General features: G+C 34.4%; 1 protein-coding gene across 1 annotated transcript in view; it reads right to left on the reverse strand.

Annotated features, from left to right (window-relative positions):
- LOC149782249 (uncharacterized) overlaps nt 1–25,913 on the reverse strand; it is a 665,894-nt gene that overhangs the window by 212,920 nt on the left and 427,061 nt on the right. Inside the window, exons 151-156 of the mRNA XM_089935099.1 lie at nt 21,327–21,489; nt 15,648–15,873; nt 13,541–13,757; nt 7,634–7,651; nt 3,457–3,657; nt 1,961–2,264 (exon numbers count right to left, since the gene is read on the reverse strand). Of these exons, the coding sequence (XP_089791225.1) occupies nt 1,961–2,264; nt 3,457–3,657; nt 7,634–7,651; nt 13,541–13,757; nt 15,648–15,873; nt 21,327–21,489 (1,129 nt within the window). The remainder of the gene's footprint in view (nt 1–1,960; nt 2,265–3,456; nt 3,658–7,633; nt 7,652–13,540; nt 13,758–15,647; nt 15,874–21,326; nt 21,490–25,913) is intronic.

The raw sequence follows: 25,913 nt of genomic DNA on the forward strand, positions 1-25,913 counted from the left end.
TTTCAACACTGCTATGAACAACTGCATCACAAAAACAAGGATAAACTCCACCAATATTAATTTAATCCCTGTAAGAATGACCGCTTATACTGTTCTAAATAAAAAAATAAAAATGAAAAATAAATAGGCTGGCTACCAATGTCTGAATTATTTTAACTATGCTTATAGTGTTTTATAGTTTCTGTCATAAACCAGACTAATGTATATGTAGATTATTTCCTAGTCTGGTTCCCTGCTTCATATGCTCCCTGCATTGTTCTCTGCTATTTGTATACGGGTGAGCAACACAAGGAGCATACAAAGCAGGGAATCAGACTAATTATTCTCGCACTTAGCCTACTTCCCTGCTTATCATAGAACTTGGCATCCCATGAACATCCATATCGCGAGAACAGACAGACACCACTGACCTAATCATAATCAGTTGTAACAATGACGGCTTGATTAGTAACAGCTGTTCTGATAAAAAACAAACATAAAAGGAATAGTAAAAGAAAAAAAAAAGATTGTTGCTACTGGTGACAGATGCTACAGTCCATAAACCAGGCTAACGTACACATCACAAATTGCCATTGTAGTGCCAAAGTTGATGTAGTGGTCACGTTTATTGTCTTTAGAGGTTGGAGCAAATCCTTTGCACGTTGTCTATTAGGCTTATATTAAATTGCTCCTAGTTTCAAGCTTACAGAAACTGAGTTGGTTAATTGGGAGAAGACATCATCTTACTCATTTCCCCATTTAAAATGAATTATGGTTCTGCATCAATTAATTTTATTCCTTTGAGAAATGTGAGTGTTAAAAAATACAAAATTGGAAGAAATAGTAAATGCCTTAATTAACATTATGCTTAATACTATTATGTATGCATACTTGCTATAACACGGCATGTTATGCAACAAACTTTTTTTTAAAACTCCTAAACCCCAAGATGTGATTGCATCTGAACAACATGATTTTAATAATCTTAAAAAATGATAAAGATAGACTCATTCTTTTCTTCCAAGATATATGCATGTAACTTGTGTAAATGGGAATGCTTTTGACTTTGTGAAGCACAACAACAAGGGGGAAGTCTTTCTTTTTCATACACAAACACATTATTGATACAAGTCATTCTGAATTGTATGACATTTTCAACTTAGCAACATCACCCAGCATTGTGACAATGCATGAGTGTACAGCTCAATTAAAAACCAATTTCCCTGTTTAAATAATCATTCGCATACCATGTCACGAGAGCTAGAGTACTTTCCCATTTCATTGCAAAGCATAATCTGCCATTTGCAGATCATTGTGCAGACCTCTATGTTTGGCACTCCCAGTGTAGATGTAAATTGCAGAGTGCTGAGAAACATTTAATAAGTTCTTTGGAAAAGTTTGAACAACAGTGTAACCATCCACTGTCTAAGGAGTGCAAAGATGAATGTGTGTGAATTGGATTTTTAACAGCTTTAACAATTTTTCAGTCACATCGCTATGATGTCTGCAGTGTGGCAGTTTATAGTGATGTCTAGCACTGGGGCATCATACTGCAGACATGTTGCATGATGTTCCACCCAGTCACATTATTCTGACACCAGGCCAACCAGTCTTAATGTTGAGTGCCTTGAGAGGCAGCTGTTAGTACCACTTTTTTAAAATAATTCTTTGGTATGACTTGGCCAGAGTTCGAACTCGTGATCTTGATGTATTTGTTGAATTTAATTTCTGTGTGGTGGCTACATGCACTTTTTGAGTCTCAAAAATACCCCAACAAACCAAAACCATCTGAGAGGTTGGCAGAAATAATCAGACAATACTTGGTTTGACTAGGCTAAGCCCACATTAAATGAGAACATATATTATTGGTGAGTATCACAGATGCACAAAAAAACAACATCTGGTTTGATTGGCAAACCCAATTTAATAAGTTCAAAGCTTATTTCCAAGTTAAGGATGACTACTAAATGAGCTGATATACCTATATTGAGGTTAAAACTTTGTTTCTGCAGCTGTGTGTATGTCCAGGGCACAACTTGTTCTCCATATACGTCCATTCCGAATCCCACTCCAATATGGACACTGGTCAATGCAGAGTCTTCAAAAACAACCACTGTTGCCTTGAGTGTCTTTGGGTTGCTGGTGCGTACAAACTCTGCTGTAAATCTTCCAAAGGGCAAAGTTATATCATAAGTGGGCAGCTGGCAAGTGGCTCTAGCCCTGTTGCCAGCACTGTTTTCAGCCCAGACTGTGAAGTATAAGGGTTGGCCAGCAGGGCTGAGTAGCTAAAAAAAAATGCAAAGCTTGTCAGCACACTTGTGCCAATTAAATTTTTAACAATATAAAGCTAACAAATTGCTATAAAAAAACCTCCACATAACTTGGGAAGATGAAAAGTTCGAAGTAAATGTAAAATTGGATCCTATATATGATATGCTTGGGGAAAAATGTGTTGCACTGTCAGTGGGTACCGGTGATGAATGCATTCTGGGGTACTGATGGGTAGCAGGAAGAAAATTCATAGTACATTATGGCCCATTCACATTTGATAGAGATGTATCAGTCCTCATTTATGCTCCCTCTTTAATAAGGGAGAACAAATGCTAGAAAAATTAAACTAATGAAACTAGGTAAAAGTGAGTACATATTTTCATCACCTGATGTTTTGAACTACATGTTACAATGTGGAATAAAATTTGGCATCATAACACAATGGCATAATTAATCGAAGCACTAAGAATACTGATAATCTGCATTGTTGAGGTGATACTTACAACTGGAAGAACAGAACTCCAGACATATCGCTTATTTATGGCCCTTTATACTATATAACAAACTGCTATAAATATCCTTAATATTTTCCAAAAATAATTATTTTTGTCACTTGAGAATTTATGTTTACATTTGAAATATCTGCAGAATTATTGTGGTGATTTTTTTAAAAGGCATTATTACAAACATCTATCAGGTCTAATCATTTACCTACTTGCCTCCCTTGACATATTTTTGTAAGACCATATGGTTTATTACTATCATTAGTAATACAAACAATATTTTGTAAAAGAGAAAGGCTACAAGTCCATAAACATAGCAGGATTTAAAGCCAACTAGCATCATCTTAAGTTATCTTACAAAGGTATGAAATCATATGCAGATATATGACATATGTATATATATGATATATGCACTGGGTTTAATGGAACATCAGCACAGTCCTTGACAAATAGTGCTAATTAAAAATGAAGTTCCCCAAAAATTATGCTAAATCATTTTTCTTTAAAGCAAAAAGATAAACCCTTCCAAATAAGCATAAAAATATAGTCATATAAGATAAAAGGTAAAGATGTGAAAATTGTAGAACAGGTAATAATACAAAATAAATGATAAAAAAGAATTTAATAACCTCCCTGCAAACTGAATTTCATATATCGTATTATTCAACTTAATCAAAAGTTCTACAAGATCCCCTTTACTTACATCAATTAGCTCAGTTTTGGGTCCTCCTAACTTTTTCTCATTAATGACATCCTGACCACCTGGAACTGTCCCCACATCAAGGAAAAGCTTGACCTCGCTACGATCGTCAGCAGCTTCCACGGCAATGGAGAAGGCAGGTTCTGTATAATCGCGATTTGGTATCTGTAGTACTTGACACTGATGGTCATCTTGGCTTGACCCCTGCATGACATATGGAAGGAAATAAATTAATCAATGAATAAATTCCCTTCCAATATAAGGACCATAACCCAATTCTGAATTAATATGTTCCATACATTTCCTTCCCATGTTGCAGCCATGCAGAGATTTGTGTGCAAGAACTGCCTCCTGAAAATCAGTCTTTTTGTATATTGTAAACCATTTAAATTCTTTATAAACAATGCATCTAACAAATAATAAATTGATGCATCTGAAATAATCAAGGTTAAGGAAAGTCAAAATCGTACAGTCTCTTCAATTATTCTGCAATGACCATTGTACTCTAAAAAAGGTCATCTTGTAATACTGTAAATATATGTTGATAAATATATGTTCATTCATCAGTCATGGATCTTAAAAAATTCTTTGTGGTTTTTATGACATTCATGCCTGATCAAATCCTGATTGGTATCATGAATATTAGTGAATGTCAGTCTTAATCCGGATCAAATCCTGATTGGTATCATGACCATTAGTGAATGTCAGTCTTAATCCTGCAAAAATTAAGGACAAAAATGAGATCAAGCATCATACATGTGCAAAACCCCCTATTCTGGTTGCTGAAATGTTTGTAATTTAAGTTGAATGTATGCATCAGAGATTAGGAAACTTTTGTGTGTTCTGCATAAGACATTCTATTTTCAGCACTGGGAGTGATGCCATCATTTGCAGCACTATGTTAGCTTCCACTGACTGTTTAGACATAAATATAACATTCATTTTAATCCATAACTAGAATTAAACATTACCAAAATAAATCCAACAAGAACTATGTAACTGAACTAATTTTTATATTTCAACTCAAAAAGTTGGAAGTTGATATCATTGTATCTGTGCAAAATCTTTCTCTCAAGAATGCTGAAATTCCAGCAAACAATTCAAACTGGTTTAAAAATGAGCGCATGTGATGCAGAAAATGAAACTGTATTGATATTTTGTAAGAAACAAACATGAGATTAAATAATTATAAAACACATTTCCTCTTTCTTATTAACTTTTTGTCACTACAAGCAAGATTAATACATGACATGATATTTCTTCTCTAATAATGTCAAAGTCATTCCAATTAGTTAATTTAAAATTCATTAAAACCACATTGAACTCATTCAGGGACTGGTACTTGTTGCTAAGAACAATTATCATTCTTTGAAACTGACATTTCCACTGTTTCACTGCCCAGTCTGACACATAATAGCAAGAGTTTGCTCTCTGCCACATTTTAAGTTTTTGGGGAAAGTATATATTCATTAGATCCCACTTGGGTGACGATGAGCCGACTTTCAAAAACAAGATACAAATGGATTGTAAAAACTGTTCTTTTCTTGGACATAACACACAAAACATCACATTCAATATTTTGTCATATCTCACCCACATGAACAGGTCCAACCATTTGCTGTCTAAACTTCGTGCCAATGTTCACATTAAAATGTTCATTTGATAACTTGTGAACATCAGGGTCCAAAAACATTGCACTATAAGCAAGGGTGCGAGTTACCAAGGGACCTCCAAAGAATTCACTAGACACCCAGAGAACTGCAGGATCGGGGGTGGGGGGTGGGTGGGGAACTGGGCTGTTTAGTGACTGAATCTTCATTTTATAATTGTGTGGAGAATAATTGTCAATAAAGTCTTTTTCAGATAAAGTTGTTTCTTATTCTGTATAAATTACAATTATTTTCAAAATGTCTAACATCTGAAAGTTCAATAACATGATTCCAACTGGTTTCAACAACCAACACAATACATAAAAACCTTTGTGGATTATGTCATGGCTTTTTGTTTTGTTGACTACTCTGGTCATGGAGTGGTGTATAATAGTATTTTGTGAAACAAGGAGCCTCCAAAGCAAGGACCCAGACTAACTGTTGCTACCAAACAAGAATCCTTTTTATGAAAAAAAGCCCACAACATTTCGTGAGACAATCGTCTTTGTTGAAACTCGTTTTTTGAACTGTTCAATTAGTAAAATATTGATGCTATGATTTCATTGTAAGTAACAGTGAAACTACTTAACATCCTTGTGGATATCTCTATGTGCAAATTCAGGAATTCTCTGAAACTTGTTTTCCCCACAATGGTCCATATCTATGAAACAAAAAACTCTTTATTTTATGAAGTACTTATTTCACTTGCTATATTTAATCAGTTATGATTGAGTAGGTTAATTTAAGGTAGTTTAATTAGATTAAGTACACAATAACGTTTATGAGTGTTTGATTGATCAACTGAAATGAGTTACCCGACATACGACCGGGGCCACTGGTTCTTAAGCACGCAGAATTTGTATGCCTTTTAACTTTTTTGTTTATTCCACCTCCTTTATTTGATTCAAAAGATGTAATTAATGTGATAATAGAAAAGGAGGCCTGCTTTTTATTTAGTGCAGCAATACAACAAATGCTTCCACTAGTCCGATATCAAAACACAGTCAGACTTAATTAGGTTTTCAGAGAAACAGTCGTGGTCATAGCTGTTACAGCAGACTGACACATTTAACGTTCAATTACAAGAGGACACATTGCATTTATGATGATCACACTTAAAACGAACTAAAAGATATAACTGGAACACAAACTTCAATTGAATTATTTTTTACTAATTGGTATTTATTTATTAAAATACTGACTCCACTAGGCATAAATGACATTTTCATTGATCAAATTGTCCTTGAATATCATTAATTAGGGTGTAATAAGAATGCCATTTTTAAAGGAAATGTAACAAACTGTATTACTACTTTTTAAAGCTGATACTTGATAAGCATTCTTACTGAGCAATGTCTCAACTTGAGAATGGAATGACTTGCCATTGAATATCAGAAGTACAAACTGCAACAAACGTAAATTTGCAGTAACATCTTACTTAACCAAATAAGCTGAAATTACTAAAGAAAGGAAGTGATCCTGGGTAACTCATTTGTTTAAATAAATACTTCCACTTTTGTCACCAGCAAACAATGACTTTATGATACCTATTCATATCTCTGTTTCTACCACCTTATAGTTCTATTCTGATTGGAATCTGAGAGCTGTTGCACTTGACTGTCACTGAATTGCAAATGTATGGTTTGTAATGTTTTAAGCATATCATCAGCAACTTTCTTCGAATCTTGATTTTCTCCCATCATTCATAAAGCTTTTGCACCTTATATCTTAAACCACTAATAGGACTCCATTGGAAATAAGGCCCATAAAAGCTCTATGGGTGATCATAGGATCCCAAAGGAAATAAGCTCCATAAAGTCCTAGGTTAATCAGTATACTTTGCTTTACTTGTGTAATGTATACCTCTTTTGTACAAGGTGTTTGCATATATTAATGTATATTTATTATCTTCAATGTTATATGTGCCATTAATGCCATTTTTATTTTGCTTACTGTATGTTTAATGTCTTGTACTAAATTTGTATTATATGTTGATTTTACAAAATCAATATGACTAATACATTTAATAAGCATTCTGAATCAAAATGTTTCTATATCTAAGGAGACAAATTATCAGGGGATATAACCACTCTAAGAGCCTTGCCTGTGATTGTTGTTGTTGTTGTTGTAGGGTTTATGCCATTTTTCAGCACATAATAGGCTATACATGGCGGCCAGTATTAATGGTGGAGAAAGAACCCAGAAAAGCCTGGAAAGAACCACTGATCCTCGAGAAGCTACTGGCAAGCTTTCTCACATACCCACATTAGCCAAATCTGAGCCTCGAACCCACGCAGACAGAGGTGAGATAGCAGTGATCCGTAACGTAGAGCACTTTAGACCACTCGGCCATTCAAGGCCCCGCCTTGCCTCTGAGCATTAAATCTGAGTTAAGCCCCATTACAAAGCTTGATCTTTTTCAAGGTCAAAAGCAAAATAGCTTTAAATTTAGATATTATTTTTAATAAAATGCCAAACACTAGATTCTACCAAATAAATACTAAAATATCATGTTTATGTAAAATACTTACAACACTCCTCTTGCCCACCTGAAATTAGAGGTAGACAGAATTTAAGTACATAGATATTACATCCCAAACAAGCAAAATTATATTGGTAATATTTCCTAAAATATTATATTTATCACTCAAAAAGAAACTTTGTCATAAATCATCTAATACATATTAATAATAATATTAAAGACATTGGTCAGAGACAGTAACTCAAGTAGTTACTAAATTAATCTGCCTCAAGGCATTCTTGTATGTACAATACATACAGATGACACAACACAGTGTTATTAATTAGGCTTAAGACTAAAGAATTGATTCTGAAAACATAGCTTCAAGCCTGGGACATAAGCTCAAGCATCTGCGAGCACATAAACATGCATAAAATATAAAATATCAGCCTGTGTTGAAAAATTCAACTGTGAATAAGATGAAAAAACAGAAAAAGCACAAGGTATTTATAAAACTTGAATTGTTCAATTCTCTTAAGATTCCATCCATTTGAGACATTGATTATAAAAAAGAAATACTAAGGGTCTACCTTATGTCACTGAAAATGTTCCATAACAGTGAACAAGTGTATTGAAAACCTTTTTTAAACAATAGTTTCTTTTGCCTTGTTGTAATGTAATTTTAACTTCTAACAGACCTTAAATTTTGGAGTACTATCAGCATCTCTTTGGTGAAAGATAATGCTTAGGAAGACAGGAATGGCTTTTCTGGATACTTTATACATGAATTTATCCTTTCTAAGAAATATTTTTTCATGTATTGGTAAACTTTACTATTCACTGCATACTGGAATCACCTATACATTGGTCTAGAATTAAATGGCATGCCATCTTTTGAAGTCTTATGTCTAATCCTGTAACTAGTTATATAAATAACAGTTTTCCATATAAGCACTTATAAGACATATACTGTCATGGTAACAGAGGTGACTGGGTCAGCAAATAGTCACATCACCTTTTTCACTATACTTTACTTTGGGAAAAATGATACAAAGCATTCATCAATCTGTCTGCTAAACAGGTACTGCTAAACCAGATGAACTGCTAAACCACATTTACTGCTAAACCACTTGAACTGCTAAACATATATACTGCTAAACCACATGAACTGCTAAACCAGATGAACTGCTAAACTACATTTACTGCTAAACCACTTGAACTGCGAAACAATAAGTACTGCTAAGTCACATGAACTACTAAACCACATGAACTGCTAAACAATAAGTACTGCTAAATAACATGAACTGCTAAACAATAAGTACTGCTAAATAACATGAACTGCTAAACAATAAGTACTGCTAAGTCACATGAACTGCTAAACCGCATGAACTGCTAAACATTAAGTACTGCTAAATAACATGAACTGCTAAACAATAAGTACTGCTAAGTCACATGAACTACTAAACCACATGAACTGCTAAACAATAAGTACTGCTAAATAACATGAACTGCTAAACAATAAGTACTGCTAAGTCACATGAACTGCTAAACCGCATGAACTGCTAAACAATAAGTACTGCTAAATAACATGAACTGCTAAACAATAAGTACTGCTAAGTCACATGAACTGCTAAACTGCATGAACTGCTAAACCATATGTACTGCTAAGCCATATGTACTGCTAAGTGACATTAACTGCTAAACCACATGTACTGCTAAGCCACATGTACTCTCAGTAACTGTATAACCACAAGCACTGCTAAACCACAAGTACTGACATGTCCATATAGGATGTAACAGGCTCATCAGTATAATATTAGCCCTAGAGTGATGATTAAAATGTAAGCCCCAGAAATCTAAAAATAAAAAACTGCTAAAAACTTTAGGAAGATAAACCCTTCCAAAATAATGTATGTATGTACGTATGTATGTATGTATGTAGTGTTTTATGGTATTTCAGCATAAAAGTAGCTACATTGTATGCAGTGTCAACAAAAGGCTAAATTCAGAAAATGGTGAACTGAATATCACATAAATGTTTGGATAAGTCCTTACAAAAAAACGTATAATTAAGTACAATAAGACAAAATATAAAACAAAGATAAATGTATATTGTTGGTATTTCGGGTTTAATGCCATTTCTCAGTGCAAGACAGGCTATATATGACAGCCAGTATTACTGGTGGAGGAAGAACACAGGAAAATCCCGGAAAGAACTATCAGCCCACAAGAAGCTACTGGTAGCTTTCTCATATACCCACACTGGCCAAGCATAAGACTTGAACTTTAATGTTTATAAAATAATTAATAAAGGTAGCACATGTAAAACCCTTTAAACATGATTAAAATTTGCAGTATAATGTGCACATATACTCCTATAAGATAATTAATATAAGGCAAATATGTTAACATTCTTCAAAGGTATATAAAATAAAAGGTTAAAAATATAAAAATCTTTAAAACTGAGGATCAAAATCTTTGCTATAAACTGCATCTTGTAAAATATCCAAGATTGTATTCCACTGCTGATGGACGCTGTCAAGGTATGCACTTTTGTTGAGGGTCAGCCATTAGTAGGTATGCAGGAGTCAGGTATGTATGTCCTACATGTGAAGTTTACAATACTCATCTCCATGATTTGTTTGATATGAGGAATGCCAATCTTCAATGATGGGTCTGATATTCTGAAGCTTATCTAGGGGATTTTCCTTCCACTTATTGTGCCAAATATAAAGAACATGTTGATTTATATATCAAAAGTCATTATGACAACTCTTCCCCTCAGAAATGGGTGAATGCAGCACAGCCATGGCTGCTTTAAATGCCCTTTCATTACCCATGGAAAAATGTTTCTGCCAAAGAATTGATCAAGTGCTAGATACAACTATTTTGATTTTTGATTTTCCATACCATATTTAATACTGATTTAACAGAGGAGTGAAAATTCAATTAAGAGACATTCAATCATTGTATGTCCTCCTGCTCTTTCCCAATGTATGATAAGCATATACAATGTGACCTCGCTATAACATGGTAGTTGGGAGCCACAGATCCCAACCGTGTTATAGACCAAACCGTGTTATAAGCAACCAGGTCAGTTAGCTGAAGAAAATGATGCATGTACCCAAAAACATTTGCAGGGGAGGGTGGGAGGTTGGAGGGGGAGGAGGTAATAAATGCTACCAGTAAAATATGTGCTTAATTGGCACAGTTACCATCTTAAATTGATGTATATTAAATGGGAAATACACCTGTAGTGAATAATATTTTACTTTATTTAGACAACCACAGATTAGTAAATATACATGTATACTGTTTCTTTATACATGTCTAATGTACAGCATGAATAGAGTATCAACACTGTGTACTCACCTGAGAATCTCATCACATACATTGAATCCATAATGCAAGTAATTCCATCAAACATATGCACACACACAGATTTAAAATATTCAATAATTCTGTCACAGGTCATATAGGTCTGAATTCAGTGGAAAAACAGCACAGTCACGTAACGAATGATGAAGCAAATTTACTTTTCAGTACATCCGAAGTTGGTAAACATTAGTTTGCATTTTAAGCTGCTGTTGGAGTGTTCGTAAGCATAAACTTTTTCCATGCAAAAAGGAAACTTTCACGGCACAGTAAACATGTTCCAGTCACGTTGAAAAATGGAAATAATCCATCAGATTCCATTGCTTTTATTTAAGTTTGGTACTGACTTCCTTTGAAGAAAAGTTTTTTTGTTTTTATTGAAGACTGTAGTCAGCTTTGTTTGATGAAGGGTGTATGCGTTATTGAAGTCACTGCTAAAGGACAGTATTGGAGAACCAAACATATGCCAGTTTCTTATTGTGGCAGCAACATCAAATAATTGTAATGCATGATCGAGACTGAATTTTTTTTCTATTTGCTTGGAACGTTTTCATAACAATCAGTGCTTCAAAGGTAATCTGTTTTCTTTGAAATTTCAGCAAACTATCTGGGTACATTTTTAAAAAGGGAATTGGCCATCGTTTGGAAAATTGTAGTTACTGTTCTTCCCTGCTTTTTGAATAGATCAACAAGTAAGGTGTTTTTATTTGGGTTTTTTAAAATTTGTGGTAGCCTTCCATGCATGCATCAGAAATTTAACAATGACGATGCAGGTGTTCTGGTATGATGACTGGGATCACTACAGAAAATGTGAGTGTTCTGAAGGATTTAATTCTGAGTGAAAAAAAAGAGGAATTTTACTTACCATCCAATTACAAATGTCAGTCTATGTAAATATATTAGCGAGTGGCCCAAAAAATCGATGAAAGATAGATTATGAAATAATGCCTTGTCCGGTTGATCTCTGCTAACAGAAATGTCAACAACAAAAAAAACCCAGATATCTCACAACATGCAGAACTCATGCTAGATGACAACAGAAACGGATTATGATATAACAATGCACTGTTAAGATGGTTTGTCAATGTGCACAAAGAATTCGTTCATGTAATAATAGATAAATTTCAGTGCATTTGATATCAAGTTGTGGCTTCCTTTCATGGAGCCTCTGAATTTCTCCACTCTAAACCAATGGTTGTATGTACAAGTTTAAACAGCCAACAATGTCGCCAATAGAAAAAAATCACCAGATGGTATATTTTGCCGCCAATAAGAAATAAGTTGCAGTCTGCAACATTGATGAAGCCCTACGCAATCCCAGAATACATTTTTTTAGATGTTTGTTTTTCATACTTTTAAGAAGAAAAAACTTTTTTGTGTACCAGAATAATACATATAAAATTTCAGGAGCCATGCCTTGATAGTCTTGTATTACTGATGCGCAATCTCTTCACCAAAACAATAATAAACTTTTGACATTTTTGTTCGTACGTTTAAGAATTTTTTTTTTGTGTATGAGAAAAATTTATATATATAAAATTTTGGGAGCCACATAATGACCATGTTATATCCGAATTCGTGTTATAACGGCGTATGCTATAGTGGGGTCACACTCTATATGGTATATACAAAGGCTTTCAGTTATTTGATTGGCACCGTTAATTGCTGAAACACATTTTCCATTCCCTGCTGGCATCTTTGAAAGTTTCAACAAATCTTAAGTTTATTGTCATGTTTAGGAATAACCAAAGTTTTATGTATCTTCAGTATTCCCAGCAACACCCATGTAATAAGAGTGTCAGATCCAATGTTTGTTTTGTTGTTGTTGTTGTGGGGTTCAACACAATTTTTCTGCACAAGATAGGCTATACATGGCAGCCAGTATAAATGGTGGAGGAAGATTGTTTGTCAGATTGGGTCAAGTTCTGACCAAAAGTTTCTGAGAAGACTTTGAAAGGTTATTTTTCTATTTTTAGTAATGTTGCTTATATTTTTTGGTGAATCAATATTATTTTGTTACCAAACAAAAATCCAAAGTACTCTATGTCAGGAACTTTCTGTCAAATTTGGTCTTGTTCTGGCGAGCAGTTTTTGAGAGAGTTCTATATATATTATTTTTCAATTGTCAGTAATGGTGGTCACATTTGTCAGCTAATTGGCATCATTTGTACAAAACAGAAAGCCCTCTGCAAGGATGCATTTGTGAAACTTGGTAAAATTTTGTTCAGCAGGTTTTGAGAAGTAGTCCCATTTTAGCAGCAGAGGCCATATTTGATGGCATATTGGAATCATTTAAATAAATTGAAGACAGCATCATGCCATAATGCATTCTGTTAAATTCGAACAAATTCTGACGAGCAGCTTCTTTTTTAAGGAAGCTGTTTAACAATTTTCTATTTTTAATAATAGTGGCCATATTAGGTCACGGATTTGCATCCAAATAACAATTCTAAGAAATCTTGAAGATAGATTGCTCTCTGTAAAATCATAAGCAAATTAGTCAACCAGTTTTTGAAAAGAAAATGAAAATAATAATAGTGAATCAATAAAACACCATATCATAAACTCGTATTATCAGGTGAGTTAACAATTAAGTACTCACAGCATTTTGCACTGGATTTCCAATTTGCGGGGGACTCGAATCTTCTTCTTTCCTAAAGGAGTCTACCATATTTTTCTTTATGGTCGGTGTCTGATAGCTCCAGATATCTATCTCAAATAATGTCTCTTTGAATTTCGTAAATCCTAGATCAACCTCTAATGTTACAAGACCTTTGAGAACAAGCTTGAGAGGTATAAGCTCCAAGTCCATCTTCAAGCTGAAAAAAAAGCAGTCCGATGTAGGCATCACATTACAAACTTGACATACATCTGCCTAACAGCCAAATGCAGAGTAGTTAGTCAAGAAATCTGTGTCGGTAGTATGCTTTCAGTGGAAAGTTCTTATCCAATCATGTTGATTGTGTAATTTATGAAAACATATGGGTTTCTGTATTTCTTTACCTTCATCCATATTTGAGGGCACACCAGCATCATTTATTCCAAACTCAAAGGCCTTATGCCAGGGTGCTTTCTGTGAAAGTTGATCAAATTCTGAAAAATGGTTTTTATCAATAGATGCTATGTTTCATGGAAGATCTGTCTTTCTTTATGAGGCTTATCAAGCTTGGGAACAGAGCTGAAAGGTCAAATTTGGTGAATTACTGCTGACCTAGTTTTGTGAAAGCTTTTCTAATTTTCGCAACACTGGCAACGTTTGATGATGAATTGGCATCATTTGTATAAATCTTATGGCCCTTAATGCCAGAATTTCAAGCAGATCTGGTTGAAGTCAATAAAACTGTTTTTGATAATTGGCAATTAAAATGTTTTCCTATTTTTAGTAATTGTATTGGTATTTGAGAACAAACTGGTATAATTTTAATGCTTTTGGTCAAATCTCATCAAATTCTGTTGAGCAACTGTTTTAATAGAAAAAGTAGTTCTAACATTTTGTACATTTAGTAATGGAAGCCATGTTGAATGGTAGATTGGAATCATTTGTATAAAACTGAAAGTCCTTTAAGCCATAATGCATTCTATAATTTGGTCAAATTTTGTTGCGCAGTTGTTGAAAAGTTAAATTTCTTCATTATCTTTTGTAAAGGCATATTTTACTGTTTCTTGAAGCAAAGCTGAAAGTAGCAACTGCTGACAGATGCATGAAGAATGAAAAATGATGCACACAGGGCCATACCATAAACTTGACTTAATGGCCATGACAGCAAAATATTCCTTTTAAAATATTGCACAAAATAAGTATTGTGGTCCCTTATAATAAAGCACTTAATCATTTTTGTCTTTGATACAGCACTAGCTACTGTCATCGTTCCTATTTTGATTGGATGAAGTCCCTGTAATGTATCCAGTATATGGTAGTTTGGACTGGTTTTGTATTTTACAGAATAGCAATATAAGTAGTAACTGGAATCAAGTGCCCAGTCAAATAAAACAGCATGGTAGCCATTTCAATCTGATCCAGTGGTAGAATTCAAACCAGTACCTTTTAAGTCACCACATCATCACATTAATCAAAGAGACAGTGGCTCCTGCTTCCACTTGACATTTCTTGCAAAATAATATATTGGGCCGACTCCACATTCCCGAATCAGGGTCAGTATAAGGTGGTCTGTCCAATGAAACTACCCCCAATGTAAACCACATCACAGGGAGAGACAACTATATTGATATTATGTATAAAAGATACAGCATGGGTCAGTTCTTTTTCTCAGTAGTTGCTGAAAGAGTTTTGACAGAATCATGCTGTAAATTATGCTAAATGTTGAAATGAAAATGTCAAAATATTCTTAAGTTTGGAAATTTAATTCATTACATGAAAGATTTTTGTCTGTAATTAAAAACAAAAGTTCTGTAAATACACAGAATAAAATATTTTCTTCAAAAATTATTTGTTAATAATAATAATAATAATAATAATGACCTTATTTAAAGAGGGTAACACAATTAGCTAATAACTAATCTACCTTGAGGCCATCATACAACAGAATTTGTTTATTTTAGCTGCATCTCTGAGGCCACTGCATATATTGGCTTTGGAAGAAGGAAATAGAGTAGGCATTTCTAATCTCAACTGGAATACTATTCCAGAGCAAAGTTCCAGAGTATTGGAATTTTTTTAAAAATAATTAATAAGTGGCTAAAGAAATTACTTGACATCAAATGGGAACTTTGTGAACACAATTTCTGCTAAAGTTGGAAATCTAAGGTCCATAATATATCCCTGCAATCGCAATTTTCCGTAAAGCAGGAAACCGATTCCCAGCTCTCCCCACACAGTTAGGCCTCCATATGGGACGACTGTTGCCTCCAGCTTGAATTCCAGAATCTTTGCAGCAACACCAAATTCCATTCCATAGTAACCACCAGCCCCAAATCCTGATGTAAAAATGTTGTAACAGTGATAAATACAACTGAAACATACATGTAAATTTCACTAAATTGTCTAATTTACAAAACACTGTAAATACTGACTTTGCCCTAAGTTTTCATATGCCATTACTTTTTTTCCTCTAAACAAATTTTAAAATTAAGTTTTCAGTCATTTGTGGCCACCAATATTATATTCAGTCATTTGTGGCCACCAATATTATCTTTGACCCTGATTTTTGGACACACTAAATTAGATTGGTGACAGGTTTTTCTTTTGAAAAAATAAACAGAATGGTTATTTAATTTGACACAGCACCCAGCATTTAAAAACTGAAAATAACAAAATATGCTTCCATTTAAAAACTGAAAACAGTCCTGTTTTCATTCACAGTTTAAAAATAATACCATGTGGAAATGAAGATTTCTTCAGTGTTAAATTATTGACAGGCATGGAAAAACTGAGATTCATATAGATTGTGGTAAGATGTTCTATTCTGAAACTGCTTCCCCAGAGAAAAGCACAACATTCCCTACAAAGAACACATAAATTGATTAAACGGGTATACATTAAATGTTTATATTAATACCATTTGAATACATTTTTAAAATCTTTTAAGTTTATCAAATAAATAACATGTAACTTATTAAGATGGTTGGTTCCTCATTAAGCCACATTGCTGATGCTCTATCTTAAGTGTAAAATGCTTTTTAAAATAAAATGCATTTGCCCATTTATCTAGCATATATTGTGAACAATTCAAAAGAAATTATTGTTTAGTCGATTATGAAATCTGCATATCTTTAATTTTTACAGTTACAACTAGTGCTACTGCCATTACTACTGTATTTGATTTTCAAGTGAGAGAGAGTGTTTCTAACTACAATGCTTAAATACAATATTCAGCCTGCTGTATTGTCATGATATTCAGCCTGCTGCATTAACATGGTATATATTGAGCATGCTGCATTAATGTGATATTCAGCCTACTGCATTAACATTATATTCAGAATGCTGCATCAACATTATATTCAGCCTGCTGCATTTAGAGTATTCAGCCTGCTGCATTAACATTATATTGAGCCTGCCGCATTAACATGATATTCAGCCTGCTGCATTAACATGATATTCAGCCTGCTGCATTTATATGGTATTCAGCCTGCTGCATTTACATGGTATTCAGCCTGCTGCATACAAAACTACTCTTTGACCTGGCAGTGTGAAGATTTGAACTGTACAAATGTCACATGGCTATACAATGTACTGTATATACTCACTTATAAGTCCAGTCAAACTACAAACAACAAAGATTCTGAACTGCCATAGCATAATGCACCTGCAGATCATGGTCTATGCTGTTTGTTCTACTGATTACTCCTAAGAAACTGCACAGACCCAGATAAGCTGTTGCATTATGTGACGGCAGATCTGGGTCTGTGCAGTTTACAACTGGACTCGGCTTATAAGCAAGTATATATGTTAATGCTTGCACCTCAGTTTCATAACATGCCCCTAATAATCTGGTCCATTACAGTTCAAGCATTGAGTGGTTATTTGTTTTATCTGTATCAAAATGGTTGTGTGCATCACTGTGAACCATACATGGAGACTATAACTGGAAATGGAAATAAAGGAGTCAACATTTCTCTGATGTCTTGACATGAAGGCTTCAGCAGCTGCAGTCTTTGAAATTATCTGTTCAACATACTGATCAAGTTGATCAGTTTATTCTTATACAAAGTGTGATGATTTTGTATCACAGTACTGACAATGTAAACTTTACTGATGATGAGAAACTATTTTTTGAATGTAGGTATTTCCATGTCCATTACCAACTGGCTGACTCAAGAAGAAAGAAAAATAGTGGTTGATCTTGCCCCAGGTACCAAATCCCAAGTTTTCAGACAATTTTGCTGGATTTATTTGCTTCATCGTTAAGTTCTGGGACAGGAAAAAGGACAATTATGACTTGGTGACGGTAAAATAGGGTAAACATGGTATTTCAACCACTTGTAAAAAAACATTTTCTTTGAATTGTGAATTGCTCTCGAGTGTCAACCTGCATTCAAACCTGTCTTAAAGGTCATCTTTATTAGGTACTCGTCATACTTCAATAGCCACAATCTTTGACATTCTTACATCAGAATAATGAAGTAACAAGCATCCTGTCTCAATCAATAGGCAGTTTATTCATTTCCCATGTGGTTATTTATATAGAGTTCAACAGCACAACAAGTTACCTGCAGGAAATAATGTATATATGTATATACATCCCCACCTCCATGACATTTTTTTATTTTTTATTATTTTTTTTTATTAACCCCATAATAGGTTGACCAATGAGTTGGGGAACCATCCCAAGGTCACCTTACAATCAAACATTTCTGGCTATCATATAATCTAAGGATAAGAAATATAATCTACAGAGAAAGAAAAAACACACACACACACATATACACATGCATATGGCACACAATCTAGGTGATATGGACTTGTGATACTACAGTATCTTGTTCCTGTTTACCATCATGTCAGATACAAGTTACCCCATGACATGACTGTAAATCATGGCACATGATAACAATTTAAACACCACTAATAATTTGTAAACATAACTATTTTAAGGTCTGAAAAAGAAGCATAAAATTACAGCAATTTTTTTTATGTACTATAAAGTCTGGGCACCAATTACACTTTGCAGTTGTTAAGGGACTATTATTATGAATGATTGGATGGAAATGTTATCAATCAATACAATTTGTTTGAAAAATGAATAACTATATATAATTTTTGTGTTTTGTTATCATTTCTACCTATTTCAGTGTGTATAATTTTCTTGGACTATGACAAGCACTTGGCATTAGCATGTTCTTGTATCCATATTAACAGTAACTCCTTCCAAGTTTACTACTGACAGTTTATGCATTACTACATTAAAACTGTCAAAAGTCACCAGTAATAATGGTTCCTGTCTTTAAAATTTAAATATCTAACTTATTAAAATGTGGTACGACTATTACAACAATGAAAATAGTGTTTGGTTCATCACTTGCATTAGTGACACTGTTTACATCATGGTACCACCACATGTGCATTGAAAACTCTTTGTTTCAAATGATAGGTACCACTACACTTTATTCCAACTTCTTGTAAGTCACCACACCAACCATTCTGAATTTACTCTGAAAAACCATAAGATTATGCAGAATGTTTTGAATTCATAAAAACCATATTGTTTTAGGGCACTGTGATATTGAAGATGGTGATTTTGGGACATGTGATATTGCAGTATTCACAAGATTTATTTTGCTACTTGTAGGTTAGAACAAATAAGGTCAAATGAAATTTGGTTTCTGGGTAAACAAAGTCTGGTGCTACAGTCTAAAGATAATGTCATATCAGGGATTACCTGTAGATAGATTACACGATACTTTATATCAAAAGCCAATCATCTGTGATTGAGTCATGGTAAATCTGCCTCAACATTAACACATTAACCCCTGGCGACGAGTATACTCGTCGTACTTTACACCCCTGATCTCCCGCGAGCCTCGCTAAAGTGGCTGAGTTTGCATAGCTTGTCTCCCGAGCGCCGAGTTTAAGAGGCAGTATTTAGCAAGGCCTTTCTCCCGCACGACGAGTTAACTCGGCACAAACCATTGGTTGATTTAAAGCCAATTCCCACTAATGCAAGCAGTTTAACCAATCAAATTTTAGCTTACATAGATAGAGCGCACATTGCTGAACAGCGGGAAATTTTTTTCACTTTGATATCAGTTGATTTAGTGAAAATATTTCGATTTTAAATTGATGCAAATTGATGAGAATCAGCCTCTAGGAGCAGACTTTTACTTGACGGATTCTGATGGAGAATTTTCTGGATTTTAATCAGACGAGATTGATAGTGACATCGAAAAAGCTGCTGAAAATAACAGCGGTAGTGACGAAAATGAGAATGTTGAAGAAGAAGAAGAAAATGAAAGTAGAGCTGATCGATGATCGTAAATGATAAAACACACATTGACAAGAGGCTATACCAAGGACCAGCAACGGATTTAGACCCTGATGCTAATGCATTTGATTTCGTGGAGCTTCTTTTTCTTTTGAATAATCGTTAAATAAATGTTTGGGAAATATACGTTGTTAACATGAGTGTTCATAGTTCAAGGTTTGTTAAGTGTTTTATTAGTTTTAAAAATTTCCAGTGAGAGTTCTTAGGAAGAAAGGTAAGTAAAGAGCAAGTAAAATATGCCCATTTGTGTACAGTATTCACAGGATGTTTAGTTTACAAGAGACGACAAGTGGAATTTTTGTGTACATAAAATATAATTATTTCATGTGTTGATGGTGTTAATAATTCTTTGTGAATTCATAATGGATTTTATGGATTATTTACGGCAAGAGAAGCAAATTGGCAAGTACATCATTTGTTTTCACCATCATGCATTAGTTATATTTCTGCATGTAGCATGAAATTTATACCATTATGTATGTAAGTTTATTGAGAACTGCCGTGCCAAATTTCAGCTGAATTAAATGAATACAAATAAAATAATAACAATTTTATTGCAAGTAGCCCCCTCTATAAAAATCTGCAATCCAATTGCTGTCAGCTAGTCTCAGGGATACAGGCACTGGAAAGGCTAACACTGCTCTAGGTGATCTCTGCAAGTATGCTTCAGGGGACTGCCTAGCTGTTTGGCTCAGGGGTTAATGTGTTAAGGCATTCTGAAGAGAAAGCTCCCAAACAAAGTCTCCGTTCCATGGCTATGGTATACCACACACCAACAAATCAGGATACAAACTTGGGCCAAGTTTCATTAAATATTACAAGGCTACTATAAGTCCAAGAACTACATTTTCCTGGCTGACATCTTGAGGTATGGGCCTGGCTTGGCCATAGTACACCACTCCCTCGATAACTTGTGCCCTGATAACTCATGAACCCGCTTGTAACACGGCGTCAGGCATGGTTTCCATTTTTTAAACCAGAAAATGCCCAAAAAATTGACCCCTATTTGTTGAACTTGAAGAAAATTGCAATCAAAATTGGTAACGAAAACTCTGATGTATTGCTCATTTTATCGTTGAAAATGGTAGACAGGACCTGGAAATTTTAATCAACACTTTGAAATATCAAATTTAATAATAGGTTATACAATATTTTACATTTTCTTTCCAAACGAATTTCCTAGTACACCGCAATTAACAATATGTAAGGAAATTTCGATCAATGAAAATGTCACGCTGAGTGGAGGCAGTTCTTTAATAAATAAATACAAATTAAATTTAAAAAATTATCAATTTAAATTTGTGTTCTAGTTCTATCTTTTAGTTCCTTTTAAGTGTAATCATCATAAAGGGCAAACAAAAAACTGTTAATTGGAAGACAGAGAGATGAACAGATCAATAATACCAGATTATAATATGCCAGATGCAAGACTGGCATTTAAATACTCACCAAATGTCATTGGAACAAGTCCACCCAAGAGGAAGAATTTACTGTAGGAAAATAGTTCAATCTCAGTCCTAGGATAGTCAAAACGTCCTTTCAATGTCAGATCAAATGACTTGAATAGATCTTCAGGATCAGAGTTGAACAGTTTCTCAATGAACTCTGAATACTGTAAATTAGAAAATATAAAATCAAAAGAAAGCGGTAAGTACATTTTGATACATTAATGCAGACCTAAAATATGAACTAGCAAGATGGTATGCCAAAATATCCAACTTTTAAACTCTCTGGCACAACCATTTTTATAAAAACATAACTTCCTCAAAATCTTTGGGAAAAAAGATACCTTTTTTGTCAGTACAGCCTATGTCCATCCTGTGTAAAAACAGTAAACAGTCAAGATTTTCCATTTTAATGCTCAGTGACAATTCAGTGAAGCTTTAACTATCAACCTGGCTCTTATGACTAAAAATAGGACTTTACTACAACTTCTATCACCTTCAAACTCTTACTGAACTACCAAGACCAACAAATGATGCACCTAAAAGCTAACGCTGTCCACCAAATGGTGATAATTAAGAGTTAGTCAAGGCTAAATCATAAGTGAATGAATGTGGCTTCTAAATGAATTCTGATTTTGTTTGCAAATTTATTGTAAAGACAAAACCTTAGTGTATTTTAATGTCCCACCATGTCATTTGCTGGAGTAAACAGTGTTACCCTTGACTGTCTGTCCCACTTTGCTTATGGTCTTTATTCAGTAAATGCATTGTGGCAGGTCATTTGTGTTCCATGAGTAAATTTTAAGTTTACTCTGTCTGACTGGTGATGATATATAAAATGTTAAGTTTACCGTGTATGTGTGTGTTTGTGATGGGTGATGATTTATAAAATGTTAAGTTACTCTGTGTGTGTCTGGTGATGACATAAAATGTTAAATTTACTCAGTGTGTGTGTGTCTTTGTGTGTGTGACTAGTAATGATATATAAAATGTTTAAGTGTACTCTGTGTGTGTGTTTGTGTGACTAGTGATGATACAGTGTTAAGTTTACTCTTTGTGTGTGTGTTTGTAACTGATGATGATACAGAAATGTTAAGTTTACTATGTGTATATGTGTCTGTCTGTGTGTGTGTTTGTGACTGGCATTGATATATACATGTTTGTGACTAGTGATGATATATAAAATGTTAAGTTTGCGCTGTGTGTGTCTGTCTGTGTGTGTGTCTGTGACTGGTGATGATATATAAATGTTAAGTTTACGCTGTGTGCATGTGTCTGTCTGTGTGTGTTTGTGACTTCTGATGATATATAAATGTTAGGTTTACCATGTGTGTGTGTCTGACTGGTGATGATATATAAAATGTTGAAGTTCACTCTGTGTGTGTGTGTCTGTGTAAGTGTTTGTGTGACTGGTGATGATATATAAAACCTTAAAGGAGACTAGAAATCAAAATTTCCCTTTTATGTATGTAATTCTCTTCAGATTTTAATTCGACTGCAATGCTTATAAATTAAATATCGTTAAGCGGGTAGTGATTATATTGCGTGGAAGATACCACAATTCCATAAATTGCCAAATTTTTCCGAGTTTTGATGAGACGACAGATCACGTGGTACCATGACACTATACTAGCCAGTCCTCGAATACAAACTTAAACATTGACGAGCGAGGCTGACAGGAGACCACATTTGGGTTGCACATTCAAAAGTTGAATCTGCAATCTGATATAATAGTTTATGTACTGTACTGGTAAGTGCTAAAAGAAATATGTTAGGCACAGGCCCTGGGCTGGTGACTTAAATAAACTAAAGTCCTGAATGAAATTCCACAAACCCGGATAGTTCATACCTGTCAACTCTCAAGCTGGGAGAAAAACCTCCCAATTTTGGGGTTATTTCCTCATCTACCTCCCAATCTCGTAATATCTCTCAATTTTGTGCAGTGAAGTCCCAATTATTACATTATGTCTGTCAATTTTCATTTATCAGAAGAAAAAAAACCCAACCCCAAACCATTTTTAAATATAACATATGCAATCCACAGTCTAAACTGCCACACTGCAGACATCGTAGCGATATGACTGAAAATTGTTAAAGCTACATTAAAAATTCAAATCACACGCACACATGTCTAAACAGGCACTGGACGAAATAATTAATATCATACAACAGTTTTTTTTCCTCTTCAGTAAATAGAACGTGAAGATTAAACATTATTCAAGTAAATTTCAGATTTTTTAAACAACTACAACAGTACTATAGTATTTAAAAGAATTAAAAGAATAAAATTGTCACCAATTAGCTTAAATGAATGATCACTTTGAAATTTTCTCTGCAAACAAAATCGCATCTCCATTTCCGCCAAAGAAACTTGGCCAGTTAACACCTGACATTCCTCTACCGTATATGAAGAGTTTAATTATCATGATTAAATTACAAGGAATAAAACAAAATATACCATGCAGTGTATGTGGCCCTAAAGAACTAATTCTGAATAAATATTTTATTCAGCAAACAGTGTTACATGCATTAAGACTTAAACCTAAGGAAATAAGGTGGGGCATAAAACGTGAGAAACAGTTGCCACAAGTACGGTAACTTGTGACTGCAGATTTGAACTGTTAAAATTAAGTCCATGGCATCGTAAGTAACAACAAAATAGGCATCGTTTATTTGGTAATCAATTGCTGGTGCTTACGCATACACACAGTCGAACATGGTTTCTTTGAAGTACGTCCAAAGGGTAGTCCTTTTCACAACATCAATGCAAGGATAAGGATTATGTTCATTAGTCACACCGGCTTTATCATTTGCGTACTAAAATCAAAACTTTAGCTATTTTGCAATTTAGCCAGAACTGACCAGAATATGCAAAAGGGGCTTGTCATGGGGGAATAATAAGGCGTATCACAGGGAGAAAAGGCACGTCAAATGGGTGGTCGCACATTGGGGCAAAGGGGGGGGGAAGGTCAATAGTCCCCCCCCTCCCGTTCTATTGTCAGATAGTTAATGTGAAACTCTGACCTCTTATTTTTAATTGCTGCTTTTTAAACTGCCCAAGGAATAGTTTTATATCAGTTCCAAATTTTACAGATTACAGTTTATGCATACTACATGTATACAATACATTTTTTCTTTAATTTTTAATTTTTATAAGATTACTGAAAATTGTGTTTTCTCGAAACACGACCGGTTTAGAATATTATTTTTAGCAAAGTTTCCATTTGATTAAAATCAAATCTAAATTTCACCTAGGACAGTGGTGATTTGATTTAGATTGTGCCATGTTAAGGCATGTATGTCAACATCTTGAAAATACATTTACTCATTTCACCAGCGCAATCAAAGTTTCCTCAGGCAAACAATTTTTGTTTTGACAAGCCTGACGGGCACCTCACTTTGAATACAGGATGGGCCGGAACTAAAACCAGAAGGGGCCCAGGGTGTCGGGCTATCAGATTTCTTTTTAGCACTGCTGTTTTTAGATAAAAGATGTGGATTGATTGTTGCATTTTGTGGTCACTTACTCGTCCTTCTGCCTGTTTTCGTAACTCACACATTTAACACTTTTCCCAGGGATTTAAAATGTCCAAAGATATGTCTGGAACAGCACCAAAGTTTAGTCTAGGCCTAGCATTTGCGTATCTTTGAGCTGCTATTTTTTCATGATCCCTCTCGTAACATTCCTTGGAGAAATGTAACGAGCATATAGTGCTGTATGGCGTTGCTTTGAAATTGACCGGTTTGTAATAATGTACCCATTCTTTCATTATGCCTTTATCTTTCGGAAAAGATCTTTTTTTTATGTCAACAGGCTTTTTTTAATGTTCTATTACGCCCGTAAGCAAAGCAAAAAGGTATTGTCTTTTACTCTGGCAACTCCCACTTGGGCTGCTGGAGTCGCTACTATGACGTCACATCCCGAAAGTAACCAAATAGGCGCAGAAATTTTGCATACGAGGCCACGGAAATTCAGCTCCTAGAAGATTGGCCAACATTTAAGTATTGGCATTACGGTCGCAGATGATACTTCAGAATAAGGTTTTCTGCTATGGTACTTTTATTATTATTCTATATTTCCATTGGTTTCTGGTCTCCTTTAAGTTTTATGTGTGTGTGTGTGTCTGTGTATGACTGATGATATATAAAATGTTAAGTTTACTCTGTGTGTGTTTGTGTGACTGGCGATGATATATAAAATGTTAAGTTTAGTCTCTGTGTGTGTGTGACTGGTGATGATATAAAAAATATTAAGTTTACTCTGTGTGTGTATGTATTTGTGTGTGTGTGACTGGCGATGATAAATAAAATGTTAAGTTTACTCTGTGTGTATGTGTGATTGGTGAGGATATATAAAATGTTAAGTTTACTCTGTGTGTGTGACTGGTGATGATATATAAAATGTTAAGCTTACTGTGTGTGTGACTGGTGATAATACATAAATGTTAAGTTTACTGTGTGTGTGTGTGTGTGTGTGGTAATGATATATAAAATGTTTAAGTTTACTCGTGTGTGTGTGTGTGTGTTCGTGACTGATGATATATAAATATTAAGTTTACTCTGTGTGTGCTTGTGTGACTGCTGATGATAT

This window comes from Sinohyriopsis cumingii, chromosome 15 (assembly GCF_028554795.1).
Source record: "Sinohyriopsis cumingii isolate HCF-2022 chromosome 15, ASM2855479v2, whole genome shotgun sequence".
NCBI lineage: Eukaryota > Metazoa > Mollusca > Bivalvia > Unionida > Unionidae > Sinohyriopsis > Sinohyriopsis cumingii.